This window comes from Pteropus medius, unplaced genomic scaffold, assembly GCF_902729225.1.
Source record: "Pteropus medius unplaced genomic scaffold, Ma_sr-lr_union100, whole genome shotgun sequence".
Taxonomy (NCBI): domain Eukaryota; kingdom Metazoa; phylum Chordata; class Mammalia; order Chiroptera; family Pteropodidae; genus Pteropus; species Pteropus medius.
Window position 1 is genome coordinate 7,879,880 of NW_024347791.1, and position 16,058 is coordinate 7,895,937.

Below are 16,058 nucleotides of genomic sequence, written 5' to 3' on the forward strand. Positions count from 1 at the left end.
TTGATGCAAATGGGAAAGAAATAGTTTAAAGAATTTGGCTGGATGTTCTTAGCTCATGTTTAGAAGATATATTTTTCTTTTCATTATATAAGTAATATTATAAGACTTTTGGCAAATAAATAGAAGTTATACATAAACTTGTTATAATTCACCTTGGTGCATTTCTTTCTATTTTTTTTGGAAGTGAGACTAGGTGTAATTTTTTCAAATATGTTTTAATTTTCACATACCTATATCCATCATTAATATTTTCCCAAGTGGTGGTCATTATAACCATGTAGGAGATAAAGTGAATTTTTCATTATAAAAGTAATAAATGCTGTTTTTAGAAAAATTGAACTATGATTAAAAAAATAGAAAAAAGAAAACAAAACCATGTCTAAGCCCATTATCTAGAGACCACCCCTGTCAACGCACCCCAGAGTGATTGCTGACACTTTATTTTATTTTATGCGAGGGCGGCGGGGGGGAGCAGTATTACTTGCTTTTTAATAATCTCCACTAAGTGATTATATTATAGTCCACCTCACATTCCCCTATTGTGGGAATTTAGTTAGTTTAAAAATTTTGGTAAAAAATTTCCTCTTAAGTTAGGTCTCTAGAATTATAGAAACTGAGTCTTGGGGCATAAATTGTTTTATGGTTATTCCCTCTGAAAGTGCTGTTGTCAAGGGTGGGGTGTTGGTAGTGAACACCAACAGCCTATAGTCAGCCTTCCAGCCCTTCTTCCACCCTACGTCCCCTCCCCACACACACCACTGACTTCCCTTAGTCAGCAAGTAAGCTTGCCAGAAGTGTGTCCATTCCTGGCTACTGGCTTTGCTGCCTTCTCTGCTCTCCAGGAGGCAGGGATTAGTCATTTCTTCTTTTGAAGTTCAACTTAGGTAAATGGTAGGTGGAGCTTACCCACTCTTTTTTCCTGAGCTAAGAAGGATGATGACATTATGCTTTGCTTCGTTTAGGAAGTTTACCTAGAAAGCTTCAGAGCGACCACTTTCTCTCTCTCGGGCCTTCCCTCCTCCATGTTCTCTCTGTCTGGTCAGTATCCTCACGCTGGGTAAGCTGAGGATGTGTTCTCTGCATCTACAGCCCACAGACAATGACTCCATCATGTGCCCCACTGAATTATGAGGAAGGAAGAGCAGGACAGGTCCCTTTGTGGGACTACACCCAGAGGTTTTCATTTTTGTATGCTTGGCATCATAGCCGTGATCATGATAAAAGGGGATATTTGGGGAATGCTCCCTGTATGCCTGGCAGGAAAGGCAGTGCGGTTAGAAGAATAAGGACTCTGAAGTTAGAAAGAATGGGCCTCTCTTGCCACTTTTGGCAAAGCACCTTCACCTCTGATTTCACTCATTATATGTCCTTTAACCTTCTCAAAGCATTGTCGGGAAGGCCACAGAACATAATTCTAAGCTGTGAAGTGACATTCAGAGTGAAAAGGTATCATTATTGTGATTGTCCATGTCTTCAACCACATGTCCTTAACCATCAAGGGAGAAAATACACTTCTTGAACTACAGGGTTGATGAATTTTTGTTTTTGAAATTGTTGTTATTCAAGTCAAACATTATTTTTTCAGGGTACATTTGTCGATTTAAATCTGGGTTAACTCCTATTTATTTTAATAAAGTATAGAGGGTACTTCTTAGTTTTCTTCACAATGAACAGTACTTTCTATGAAATCACCGACTTTCTGAATAAGTAGCAGATAATTTGCTATGCATTTAAATGTGAAGACCAATTTAAGTATATGTCTATTTTTTTAATGATAAAACCCATAACAGCTAAAATATCACCAGTTAAAGACATTGAAGTTGAGTAGCTGTAAGTAATTGTTATTTTTGTGGCATTGAATAAAAACAAAGTGTATGTGAATCTCCTTTTCTCAATGAGGCCTCATGTGTTCACCTTATTAAAAATACTGCAATCTGCCCTCACTCCACCCAGGACTGCCTGTCCTCCTCACCCTGCTCTGTCTCGTATTTTTTCCTTAGTGCTTATCATTATAAAATAATATGTAAATCAGTTATCTTTTACATTGATTGTTTGTCTTTGTCTCCCCATTACTTAAATATAAGCTTTGGAAAAGGAAATTTCTTTGTTTTGTTCACTGATGTATCCCAACCACCTAGGAGAGTAATCAGTACCTAGAAGGTGCTTCACATACATTTGTTGTATATTTGAATAAAAAGTAATCATATAAAAATATGAGTGGTGATTATACTAGATAATTTTTACTGAGCATTTATCATGTACTTGGCCGTGTGCATGATCACCTCATCAATGGTCCCGACAACGTTGTGAAGCAGGTATCATTAATACTCCCAAATTACAGATGGGGAAACTGAGGTTGGAAATGAAAGTAAATTGTTTAAGGTTTCATAGCCAAAAAAATTAAGAACTTGAATTTAAACCCAATAAGCCTGACTCCTGTGGGTCCTCTTCAAGCAGAACAAAGTTGCTTCTGTATTATTTATTTGCTAAGATAGCATTATTGAGATTCTATGGGATTTAACTTGGGAAAGGGGTTTTTTTCCTATGTAAATATTTTTGGCAACCACTGTCCTAGACATGAGAACCAAATCAATATCCTATATCAATATCAGCAGATTTCTATGTGGTTAAATTCAGCAGCATTGGAACCATTTACCCCATCTTGTGTCATTTGTTATTTGGTTTTGCAAAAAAACCCAAAAAAACAAAAAAAAAATGTGCAATTTTAAGGACTTTCTTCTACTCTAATAATAAAAAAAAATATCCTGTCCCGCTTCTGTCTGCATTCCCGTGTATTGCACGTTTGGTCTGTTAATTCCATGACTGTCTCCTTTACTCTCTATTCTCTTTTCTAGGAGAATGATATAAACCTGATCCACATCGAATCCAGACCTTCGCATTTAGAGAAAGACAAGTATGAATTTTTCACCTATCTGGATAAATGCAGCACACTTGCTCTGTCCAACATCATCAAGATCTTGAGGCATGACATTGGTGTCACCGTGCATGAGCTTTCCCGAGATAATAAGAAAGACACAGGTGAGAAACAGAGGAATTTTGTAATACCAGCGACTCTACTATCCATAAAATAATGGCAAAAATCATATGTACCCTGGGAGACTATTGGGGGAGTAAGGGAGAGGATATAGAAATTTAACAAAAGCCGGTCCTTTCCCCTTTCCTCAGGATAGCTATTATATTAGTCATTTTCTTTCTGTTGCTGCAATTTTTATATATTTCTTGTTCCTGGGGTATCATGCTTTCAATCTCCCATCTCCAGAGGTGGGATGGTTAGGTGTCCAGGGTGCTCTCTATGTAAATACAACTTCAAGACAAATTCTATCATCATCTTCATTCCAACCAGGGGAATGTTCCCATGTCCTCCTCATAATATGCCAGTTCTAGGGCTGGAGACTGCCTGGCTCCATGTTCCTAGGTCTTTCATCATCATTGCCTATCTCTTTATCTGTCTCTTCCACTACATTATAAGCTTCTTATAGGCAGGGGCATTCTCTTATATTTATACCCTCAGAGGTTAGCTCAGTGCTTAGAACACAGGTGCTGAGCAAACATTTTGGAGTGAATGATTAAATTGAGGGCTTGTCAAGATTTGCTCTGCCTCCTTATTGACTTGCTGAAGTGCTGCTTATTGGTGTCCCCTCAGCAATAAGGCAATAAAGTAGCACAATAAAGTGTAGGCATTACAAGTATGGGCTTGGGGTTGGACAGACTTCTGTTCAAGTCCTACTTCTTCTGCTTACTGACTTTGTGACCCCTGACAAGTCCCCGTAACTGCTCTGACCTCAATTTTTCATGGGGCTTTCGTGAGAGTTCAATGAGATCATACGTAAACAGTGCTTAGAATAGTGCCTGTCTGGATAAAAGATAGTATGTGGTGCTGGTTATGATTATGATTATCCTGAAAAGAACACAGAGGAAGATTTTTAGGCTACAAAGCATATTCAGGTGAACTATTTTTAAGAGTCTTTTTATTTTTCGAAGCAGTTTTAGGTTTACGGAAAAACTGCAGAGAGTACGAGGTTTCCTTATGCCCTTTTTCTCCTCCTCCAATCCCACCCCAGTTTCACGTATTATTGATTTCGTGCATTAGTGTGGTACATTTGTTATAATCGACGAGCCACAGTGATACCTTATTATTAACTAAAGTCCGTGGTTTAGAGATCACGCTTTGTATTGTGTACAGTACTATTGGTCTTGACAAATGCGGATAGTGACCTGGTGATTGGCAATGGGGGATAATGTCATGTACCCACCATTACAGTCTCATGCAGAATGGTTTCGCTGCCCCCCCAATGCCCTACGCTCCACCTGTTCATCCTTCCTTCCTTGCTCAGTCCTTCTGGCAAACATCGATTTTTTTTTTTTTACTTTCTCTATGATTTAGTTGGAATCATAGAGTATGTAGCCTTTTTAGATTGGTTTCTTTCACTTAGGAACATGCATGCAAGGTTCTTCCGTGTCTTTTTGTGACTTAATGGCTCATTTTCTTTTAGCGCTGAAAAATGTTCCGTTGTGTGGATGTACCACATTTTGTTCATCCATTCACCTATCGAAGGACATTTTGTTTTTTTTTTCCAAATTTTGGCAATTATGAATAAAGCTGTTGTAAACATGCTCAGATTTTTATGTGGACATGAGTTTTCAGCTCATTTGCATAAATACTTAGGAGTGCAATTGCTGAGATGAACTATATTTTTCCTAAATAATTAAACACTTTTTTCTATTGTAAGAGCAAACTTTTTTTTTTTTTTTTTGTAAAAACACTGAAGACTTTAGGTTAAGAGGACTTCAGGCTCTGTAGCTGAAAAGAGCATTTCAATAGGCAGAGATGCTTTAAAATGAGACAAGACTTACCTCTCAGCACAGGTCACTGGAATGGTTTTTAAAACATACCTCCAAGGCCTTCCTAGGAGTACTCTCGTCTTCTCCTGCCCTTGTCCTTCTGTGGCTATCATTGCAAGGGTGGACAGCCACGCTCACGGGCTCAGGTCACCAGGGGTGGGAACTTAGAATTCCTCTTCAGATCAACCCTGTCTGCCTTCCTCCCCCTTTCACCTTCCAAGCTGCTTCCCCAATGACTGTCTTCTTTTGCTTTTCCAGCCACCTGCTCCCAACAGGAGCTGCAGGCTCTCAGGACAATGGGCCTGCTGGACCCGGGGCCAAGCTCTGCCTCTGCTTGGAGCAGGTGGAGGCCCAGCCAGCTGGGGCCTTGGGGTAGGAAATCAAAGCAATTGACAGGCAGGCACGGGGCCCCTTGGGGAGCTAGGCAGGATGTATGTAGATCAGCTGAAAGGCTGGCAGCCTGACCTGGAGGCGCAGAAAGAAGGTTCTTAATGGGCCGTGGAAGAATAGTTAGGAGCCCAGACTCTGAATCCAGAGTGCACCACGCTTGGTGTAATTTTGAGCAAGTGACAGACCTTCGCAATCTCCCACTGTACCCGAGGGGAGTAACTCTGTCTCATAGGATTAATGAAATAACACCTGTGGAGCATCGAGAATAGAGCAGAGCATGTTCAAGGGCTTCATAGATGGTGCCTATTCTTACCATTATCGCGATTGTTAAAGTAGCCTGAGCGCAGGAGTCACGAAAAGCCCGCCTGTATCCAACTATTCTTTCAGAGATTCTGAGAACTGGAAAAATGACCTCACAGGTCGTGCAGCCCAACAGGCTCTATACATTTTCACTGTAAAAAACAGAGCTCGTGACTTGCCTTAAGGCACAGAGTGAATCCTGTGCACTTGTGGGAACGTGTGTGTCGAGCGATGCTTGGAGCCAGGCACCGTGCTAGGAGTGGAGAGAGAGAGGGTCGACATTGCCTTTTCTTGAGTCGCTCGCCGGCTGATGAGGGCGATGGGACACCAGGTGAGTACGGTGGAGGGCCAGGTGCTGCAGCAGAGCCGAGGCTGATGGAATTTGATCTCCACTAGACTGCTTAACTCCGGAAACCCTGCGAATGCGAAAGTGAAAAAGCCGCTGTTTTCACACGGAGGTATCGTGTCGTCATCACTGGGTTTATCGAGGCTGAACGTAACACAGTTTCGATTCCCTGGCAGGGCTCAAAAGAGCAGGGCGCTGACATTTGAAGTGGAATTGACATTCTATCTAGTGAAGAAAAAAATGCTAAGACCAACCCTTTAAAACAACACATGTCTTGTGACCCTTCTTTCTTCGGATGGTAGGCCACCCCATCCCATGCTGCTTGCTCCTACCTGACATGGTTTCCTGACCTTCACCTCTATCTAACAGAACAGCTGCTAGGGATGCAGATGAGGCCGAAACAGCACAGCCTTGCACCTGAGGAGAGAGACGGGCCCTTTGGGTTTCTGGGGTAGTTTCTGTGAACTGGAATCCAGGCCCAGAAACAGATCTTCTTAGGGGAAACGACCAGCACTTTGCAGAGTTGTTCTTTCTGTAGAGCTCAGTGGGAGAATGATTAGAGAAAGAAAAGTGTCAGCACAGATCCGAAACCTTGATTCTTTTCATTGGACAAAATGCCCTTTGTAGGGAGGGGCTCAGAACTCAGGGGCAAGTCTGACAGCAGGTCGAAGTGGGAGATCTGAACCCTTCAATTCGATTAGGCTAAACCACTTTCCACTCTAGTTTTTAAACCGTTCAAAAGGCCATGTGGGTGATAGAAAATGAAACTTTTCACTTTCTTAATTGCTAAAGTTTCCCACCCAAAACAGCTTAAGGGAAGGTTCATTATGGTGACAGGTTAAAGAAATCCCACCCAACCTTCTAAAATGCCTCCTGGAGAAGCCGATGTGAGTTTAATAGGATTTTAATTTAGAGAGTCTTTTGAATACTTGAGGTCTATTCTCCTGCTACTCTCTCTCCTGATGACCTCAAATCCTTCTTCAACCCAACATGAAAGAGCATTAATATCTTCCATCGATCCATCTCCTAATCCTTTTACCTTCCCCTTTGAGTCTTCTGCATGACATTGCATTTAGAGGAGGATGGAAAATCCTACACGGAGACAGATTGCAGCCAGGAGAAGCAGACGGATAAAATATCTTGGCTTGACAGAGTTACAGTATCATCGCCTTTTGAGAAAATTAACTGTTGGGAATTATTTTCCAAGAGCAAATGAACATTTAATCGATTTCGTTCAAGTTGTAGTGATTGTGAGGGTCTTGATGTGGAAGCAATGGGAGTCCAGATTGTTCTGTGGGGATCAGAGGGCCATTTATTAATATCTCTGTCTCTGTCTCTGTCTCTGTCTCTCTCTCTCTCTCTCTCTCTCATCTATCTATCTATATCTATCTATCCTGGAGGCAATTAGGATTCTATCTTTTTTTTTTTTTTTAATTTGGATCAATTTCTGAAGCAACGATTTAGGGGAAAAAATTATTGCGGGAAGACAAAAAGCAACATCATTTTCCTCATTCCCCCTCTCTTATATACCCTGCCCTTGCTCCCGTCCTCTTGAGTTTTCTCTTTTCTGCTTCATGATTGCTGCCCTGAAACACCGCACCATGGTGAGGCTGAAGCTTCAGATTGAGTGTCAGGGGAGGAAGGATAGCATTCCTTGGAGGAGTCTAAATAGCCCCTGGAATTGTGGGCCAAGTGGTACACTTGCATGTGCATGCATATTTTTTTTGAAGAGAAGATTTTCAAAGCTATCTTGGTTCCCAAAGAGATAAGAACATTTAGAGAGAAGCTGCCTAAGGCTGGAGGGGGGTCCAGGTGGGTGAAGTTCCCCCATTCCCACCACCTGTGCCCGTGCCTGCCTTTCTTCTCTCCCTCCCTCTGCTCCTCTGCAGTGTTTCCTTTTTCCCTCTGTCCTCCCATTCATTTCAATTGGCTCCATGTGTGTCTCTCAGGGCTGTAGATGCTTGTGGCCCTGGGTCTGCAGGAGACCAAGTACTGTTTGTAAAAAACACGCAGGACTGATGGCTTTTTGCAGTCTACCTGGATGCTTGCTGGATGTGTTGATGTTGCCGTAAGTCCTGGCAGTTGGGGATGGGACTTCTGCTTCAACAGATCTCCATACCCGCCCCAGCACTCAGCAATTGCCTCTCCTGGGTCTTATTCCCTTAAGCCTTGTTTCTGCTCTCCAAGGCGACAGCTGGTGAAGTCCTCTTACTCCTTAGGCCTGGCCCAGACTCTCTGAGGACAGCAGAGCCAGGGAAGGGCTTCTAGAGGGAGATGGACATTCTATGAAGAGGTTTTAGAGGTCTCCTTTTTGATCCAGTGCAGGTGGACCATAACTCCAGTTGGAAGTGGCAGGTAACGAGCTCTCAGTGCAATGTGAGTACTCAGAAAGAAGAATTTGATATTTGAGGATACAGTGAGCAACCTGCCACAAGATATGTTTCTGAGATTTATGACATTTTAAAAAGGATATTGGGAAGACGGTTCCACTTTAGACTGGTGATTGGAATAAGTGAACTTACAGGCCATTTTAATTTGTTCATTATTTCATTCATATCCATTTACTCATTCCCTCCTTTTATTCATTTCAACACATTTTCACTCTTGATGGCTAGATCCCTTTTACTCATCTGGTTCTCATTCTCATTTTAACATGTGGACAGAGAGATCAAATGCTTTGCCCGTCACGTCAACGATAGAAGTAGGCCCTAAAGCCGCTATGCCCGGCCACCGCCCGGTCCAGGAGGAGGAGAGAGAGGAGCTAGGCATTGTCAGCCAGCAGTTGGCTCATTTATTCTTGCCAAGACTTTCCTGAAGGAGTTCCTTCTCTAGAAAGGAAGCAGAAGCTCCTCAAAGAAGGAAAATAAAACCATTAAAAGTCTTCGTCCTGCAGGATGTTGGCAAGCTATCCCTTCTCTCTTAGGGGGTGCGGTTGTGGTTAGCACAGCGACTGCTTTCCTTGGGGGTTGGAGGCCACTGCCTGGGAGGAGAGACATCCAGGAGCCAGCGAAGAGGGGTGAAAGCATCCTTCTATTTCGGGCCTAAGAAATAGAATTTATTGCTCACTCTGAGACAGGCTGGAGGCAGAAGTCTGGGGCAAGCCTGGGTGCCTCGTTGGCTAAACCCTGGGGCTGGTGAACGTCTGGCTGGACGGAGGGGGTTAGACGGGATCCAGTCTGCACCTTAAACTGCTATAAATTTAAGAGCCCTGTTCTAACTCGCTGGCCAGGAAGCAGGCTCCAGCCAGGCCTGTGGGGACCTTTGGCTTAGGAGCACTCCCAAGCCGGCCCCCGCTTGGCGTCGGGCTGAGCAGTTGACCCTGACTTAATGAGACTACGACGTGGGTGTCCAGGGCCAGCTCTCCCGCGGGCTGCTTCCTTTGGAACCAAATCAATATTTATTAATGATCTGTCCCCCGCCCCCAGTGCCTCTGGCTTCACAGAGGACCTCTGTTGAAACAGCCTGCCCAAGTCATTCATTAACCACCAAGCCCAGCAGCCCGTGAGGGCCCTGGAGGGGTTCACAGAGGCCAGCCCACCACTGAGGTATTTGCAAAGGTCATTAATGAACTAATCTGATTTAACTTTTCAAAACAGAAGCCTGGGTCACTGGGGTCAGTCTCTATTCCCAGCATTGTCAGTGAGACCGGGTTGGCGGTGAGGCCTGAGACCTTCACTGAAGAAGAGAAAGGAAATGTGAAGGTGTCTATGAAGAAGTGAGAACTTAGGTGGGGAAAAGTTAGTCCCCTAAATCCAGGGAGGCTTGGGATGAAAGGCGGGAGGACCCAGGGCTGTCCCAGGGATTACCTTCAGATGCCATTAGATTCCTGTTTTAGATTCTCACCTCCTTTCCGTCTCCGGGTGGGAGAACTAGGACCTAAAATCAGGACCTTCCATACCCTCTACCTCATTCTGAGCCAGCTCAGTGGAGCGGTTGAGTACACAGCAGCAGGCTTCTGTTTCCAGCTCAGCGAGCTCGGTGATCTTGAGCAAGTCCCTTTATCTCTTTGTGCCTCAGTTTGCTCACAGGTAAAGCAGAGATGACAGTGGTGCATTTCCTGGGATTGCTTTGAGAATGAAAAACCTCCTGCTTTGAGAATGAAAGCAGACGGTGGAAGCGAAGTGCTCAGCACAGTGTCTGGTGCATCATAAGCTCTCGGCAAATGGAATTTTAAAGGGAAAAAAATGTAGCTATAATTTTTTGGCTCAGGAAATTGGAAAAGCCCAGTTGTAGAGGACTGAGACACAAGTATGTACTCCAGCCCGGCCACCAGTGGCCTGTGTGGCCTTACTTACCTAACTAGACAAGTGTCCCTGGGGTGTGGATGTGTGTGTGGATATGCGTGTATGTGTTTTAAGTGTAACGACCGCGCAGATCAACCTGTGAGTCAATTGCTTCTCACCCCAACCCAGGAGGCTGGCGAGGGATTGGCTCCCTATCCTGTTTCACAGATGAGAAGCTAGAGAATCACCCATCAAGTGATTTGCTTGAAGTCACAGCATGTGGCTGGGAGAGAGAAAACTTGAACGTAGACCTACTGGCTTCCAATCCAGGATGCTCGTACCCTTTGCTCAGCATAGAACGTAGACACAAATGTAGAAGTTTGGTCTGGGGTCCTCTGTAGTCTCTCTGCCTTGAGCACTTGGTGTCCCCACACTGTTTGCTTTAGTCTTGCTCAGGTCACCTCTTCCCCGGGAAGTGAAGCATGTCAGGACCTTGATCCCTCATCCCCAACACCCGGAACTTGCCTCTCCTGGGTCTCATTTCCTTAAGGTTTGTCCCTGCTCTCTAAGGTGACGGCTGGTGAATCATTAGGACTGCCTCAGGTCTTCCTTCTACCCAGATGACATATAGGTTGTACCCAAGGAGACGATGCCTTAACGTCAGCCGAGGTCTGAGGAGTTGAGGAATAGATTCAAAGGTAGGGCTGGGCCGCTGCCTGAGGAGAGTGTGCACTGGGCCTGTCACTCCTTGTCACTTGGGTTCTGCAATATAATAAGGATAATACCACCAAATACTTATAAAGCAGTTGCTACGTACCAAGCACTGTTCTATGCACTATTCAAGCATTAGTTGATTTAATCCTCACACACTCAGAAGTACCTACTATTATTATAGACATTCTACAGATAGGACACTGGGGAACAAAGAAGTTTAATAATTTGCCCAAAGTCCCAAAGATATGAAGCAGCAGAGGCAAGATTTGGACTCAGGCAATCTGGCTCCAGAGCCTGTGATTAGCCACCAAGCTTTGCCACTTCTCCAGCCTGCTGTGTTCTGAGCCTTTTCTGAATGATGACACATGGCCCAGAAGCCACTGGAAGCCCCTGGACTTGGGTGAGCACCCCTCCCAGTGGGGCTGGAGGATCCCTCTGTGACAACAGTCTGCTTCAGCTGCTTTGACCATTGTCTCTTCTTTGACAAGACTCGAATTCTTTGAGTCTTTGCAAACTTCTCAAGTTCTCTGACTTTTTTTTTTTTCTTCCACGGATAAGTTTAATGTTTTCCCTTTGGAGGAGCAGGGGAAAAAAAGTCACTCAGAGCTGATACTATGCTGGTTCTGCTGCCCTCTGGCGTTCACTGAAGGAACAGCAAGCACGCAGAGCTCTGAATCAAGGTGGGGGCAAAAAGGCTTCCTTCTGTCTGTGGAGTAGAATCTTCTTTCTTCAGTGAGAGGAGAAAGGGAAGTGGTAGAAGCAATGCATTTTGGGAGCTGAACAAATGTAGTAACTATACTCCCAGAAACAAGTGAGGCGGACACACTGATTGAACTGGAAGTGTATTTTCGTGTGTCCTATAGCTGGTCTTAGCCTTTCACAGGTATTCCACTGGTCTCAGGATGTGAAACCGAAAAAAGTAACAAGTAACAAGTGAATCCAACAACCCGCATTGTATGGAGGGGGAAACCGAGATTAGAAAGCCTGTCCATATTAGAGCTGGACTGACCACCACCTTGCTGACTCTGGTCCCCCTTCTTTCCTCTTCCTCTTCCTTACTTCTTTTTTTTTTAATCATCATCATTAAAGTTTTTGTCATCCTGATGGTTAACACTGAGCGCTTACTGTGAGCCAGTTGCTGTGCTATGCTAAGACGTGCCACATTTGCTGTAGTATTTAACTCATACAAAAGTGCAATAATATAGACAGTTTTTGTTTATTTTATGGATGAAAAACTAAGGCTCTGAGAGATGAAATACTTGCTCAGTTACACACACAAAAAATAAGTGGCAGACTTTCTGGCCCCGCCGGAAGACTTTCTACTCTGTTTTCTATGCTATGCTGAGCTAAGGGCAGAGTAAAGAAAAAAAAAAATTTCCTGGAGCTTGCAGCTGAACAGTAATAGTACAGGTGACATTTGAACACATCTGGAGTTAGGGACACTGATCCCTGCACAGTCAGAAGTCTGCATATAACTTTTGACTCCCCCAAACTTAACTACCAACAGCCTACTATTGACTGGAAGCCTTAATGATAACAAAAAGTCAATTAACATGTATTTTGTATATCAGACGTATCATATACTGTATTCTTACAAGAAAGTAAGCTAGAGAAAATAACATGTTACTAAGAAAATCATAAGAAAGACAAAATACATTTATACTGTTTATTGAAAAAATCCGTGTGTAAGTGAACCCATGCAGCCCGAACTGTCGTTCACAGGTCAACTGTGTTTACTATGTGCCAGTACTGTTCTCAGCAAATCACATTTAGTAACTCATCTAACCTCATATTGTTCCTATAAAGTAGTACTTTATAGCACCATTATATCCACATTTTACAGCTAGGAAGACTAAGGCACACAGAGGTTAAATAATTTGTTCTGGGTACCACAGTTAGTAAGTGTAGAGGCAGCATTCCAGTGTAAGCTGTGTGGCTCTGTTCCCCTGTCCCTTGATCACTGCTGGACTGACTCTCCCTATGACAAACAGGGAACCAGCTCTAGACCAATGATGGACCCTGGCTATCCCAGATCCCCTTGGGTGATGGCAAAGCAGTGTGGAGTTGCCAAGACCATCACCCTGGGGTCTAGAGTCATAAGATGTCATACAAAATAGCATCCCATCCCTCTCCATCTCCTTACACTGCTTCCTCCTTCTTCAAGAACTTTCTGGCATTGGTATGTATTTAAATTTATTTATTGCTTATTTCTTGTTGCTCCCACTAGAACATAAGCACAACAGGGGTGACAACTCCATTGTACTCACCCCCTAATGTCCAGTGCTTAGGTAGTTGTAGCTGCTCAATACATATATGTGGAATCCCCTTTGGCAAGTTGAAGGGTCCCCTGAGTCAGAAAGTGGTACAGCAAGAAAGGGCTGGCTTGTCTTATCTCTGACAGGAGCTGTTATGCCAGAATTATGGATGATTCCCAAGCAAAAGATGGATGATTAATGAGTGGGAAAGGGATGCCTTGGAAATGAAGGGACAGGGAAACAGAGATGGTCTCAGAGGTGGCTGACTACAATGGAATGTCCTTTCTCAAGTCCTTCCACACCTGGGTAAGGGACAGACCCCATTTCTAGTGCTGATGACAGTATCCATTGTGCAAGGCTCTGGACTCAAGAAGAAAGGAAAGCTTGGCAAGAAGTTCAGGCCACAAAGTGGGCAGCCAGATTCCATGTTAGGTGAGCAGAGCATGTGCTGAGTTTACCTAGACTCCAAGGGGGGCCAAGGAGGTCTGTGAAGAGACTTACCCTCCCCGTTCCTCAGTTTCCTCATCTGTAAACTGAGGATGATATCGCCGACGTCACGGCGCTGTTACGAGGATTAGGTGAGGGGGTACGTGAAAGTGTTTAGGACAACGCCTGGCACATGGCAAGTGCTCAGTGAGCGCTGGCCAGAACTGCTACTACGATGTCTGCCTCTGTTGTCATTGTTACAGGGAGTCTGTCTTGAGAAGTGGGCTGGGCCTCAGGGGCACGGAAACCTCGGGTGAGGAACTGCAAGGACAATCAGGTAGCCAGTCCTGCCAACCACCGTGCTTTGTCACCTTCCTGTGATGGTAGGATGGATTCAAGGTCAAGACCTGAGACCACAGAGTCAGCTGGGCCTGAGTTTGAATCCTGGCTCTGCTGTTTCCTAGCAGTGTGTGTATTTGGGTTTGGCACTTAACTTCTCTCTACCTCAGTTTCCTCATTTGTACTATGGGGAGACCAATCATCCCCACTTCATAGGGAAAATATTTAGAACAGTACTCAGTTTTTTATCACTGACATCGACCTTTATTAATGCTGTTGAGATAAGCATCTTGTTTCGTGGAAAGTGACTGGTTCTTGCCTGATGCTCCTCTATACAGATCATGGATGACATTTCCCCACTCTGGCCACTAGATGGCATGCATGCTCTTTCCTGCCCGACCTGAGCTGGGCCAGAATCAGAAATAACATGCAAGAAAAGGCAAGCTCCCTCTTATGGGCCAGAACTGGGCTGCACCCTTTGCCTATAATTCTTACATTAAAAGAGGCATTCCACCGAAAATGCCTGGCACGGTGCCTGGCACATAGTAAGGCCTCAAAAGTGCTTGCTGCTTTTCCTATTGCTGTTGCCATTATTCCCATTTTTACAGAGTTAGGACTGAGGCACAGAGAGGAAAGTAGGTAGGTAGAGGCTGGATCCTAAGCCAGACCTGACCGGCCGCAAGGTCAGCATCTTTTCACCTAAACTTCCTTTCAGGGGAGTGAGGGGTGCCTTGGGCTCAGCTCACGGGCCTCCACCATGTCTACTTTTGCTCTCTGATTTTTTTCTGGATCTATCACTTTCTTACTTCCTGTGTGATCTTAACATCGTAACTTAGGCTTTCAGACCTCCAGTTGCTCATCTTTATATTAGGAGTCGTAATACTTTCCTAGTTTGGGAGACACTTCAGAAACGGCAACTAGACCAGAGTGGACACTCGTGGATGACGGCGACTGCTGTTAATGCCTCACATGTTCACACAAGCGGACTTCCTCCCTCCCTTCCTTTCTTCCTCCCTCCCTTCCTTTCTTCTTTTTCTTCCTTTTCTCTCTCCTTCTTTCTCTCCTCCCTCCCTCCCTTTACTCTGTGTCCCTGGAATACAATGCACTCATGGTTCCTGCCCTCATGGACCTTAAGGTGAACCAAAGTAAGGACCTCAGGCACCTAACTGTCCTAATCTCCATTCATTCCTGGGACGACTCCACCTCCTGAGCACCTTCTTTCCTGTCGGCCCCAGGGATTTGAGTGCTCCCACCTGCTCCACCCCCAGGGTCCCTCTCTCTGTAAAACCTAGTGTCTACAGGCCACACAGCTCAGGACCCACCTCCACTGTGCGGCTCCAAACGCAAGCCCACGGATTGTTTAGGTTCTGCCAGGCATGGTCAGATCCCGGCCTAGCGGACGCCATTCATTCCGCTTCACGAGTGGCTTTCAAAATGGCTTTGGCATCAAAAGCTGCCCGGATGCCTGAGGCCTTTGAGAGGGAGATGTGACAGAACGATGTGACAGCAAGGACTCATCCTTGCTTATGCTAAAACAGCTCTGGTTTTATCTGCTTTATGTTCTGGGGTTACATATAATATTTTGCTGCTAAAAAAAAATGTCAAAAACTGTCCTACTGTGATAATAGGAAGGAGATGCCTTTTGAGATAATTCAGAGAAAATCTCCTGGAAAGAGAATGTGTTTGGGAACGTGTTTTAAAATTAGTTTCCAAGGTGCTAAGTGAAATAAGCAAGGCAGAGAAAGACAAATACTGCATAGTATCATTTATATGTGGAACCTAAAAAAAAGTTAGACTCATAGGAACAGAGAGTAGATAAGGGGTTGCCCAGGGCTGGGGGTGGAGGAAATAGGGAGAGGTTGGTAAAAGGATATAAACTTTTAGCCGTAAGGTGGGTAAGGACTGGTCCGCTGGTCTGCCGCTCAGGACTTTGCCTTTCTATGTTGCAGTGCCCTGGTTCCCGAAAACCATTCAGGAGCTAGACCGATTTGCCAACCAGATTCTCAGCTACGGAGCAGAACTGGATGCAGACCACCCCGTGAGTCCATGGCCCTGCAGATGAGATGCTTTCTGCCCACCCCCCTACACCCCCTACTCCCACCCCGAGCAATGTGTCTTCATTTGTTTGCTTGTACAATAATCATTTATTGAGTGCCTACCTACGTATCATCACCATTGTAGTTATTATTATTGTTGAAACAA

At 44.5% G+C, this 16,058-nt stretch overlaps 1 protein-coding gene across 1 annotated transcript in view; it reads left to right on the plus strand.

Moving 5' to 3' along the window:
* Window positions 1–16,058, plus strand: part of PAH (phenylalanine hydroxylase) — a 55,031-nt gene that overhangs the window by 13,695 nt on the left and 25,278 nt on the right. The window contains exons 3-4 of the mRNA XM_039877949.1: window positions 2,856–3,039; window positions 15,806–15,894. Of these exons, the coding sequence (XP_039733883.1) occupies window positions 2,856–3,039; window positions 15,806–15,894 (273 nt within the window). The remainder of the gene's footprint in view (window positions 1–2,855; window positions 3,040–15,805; window positions 15,895–16,058) is intronic.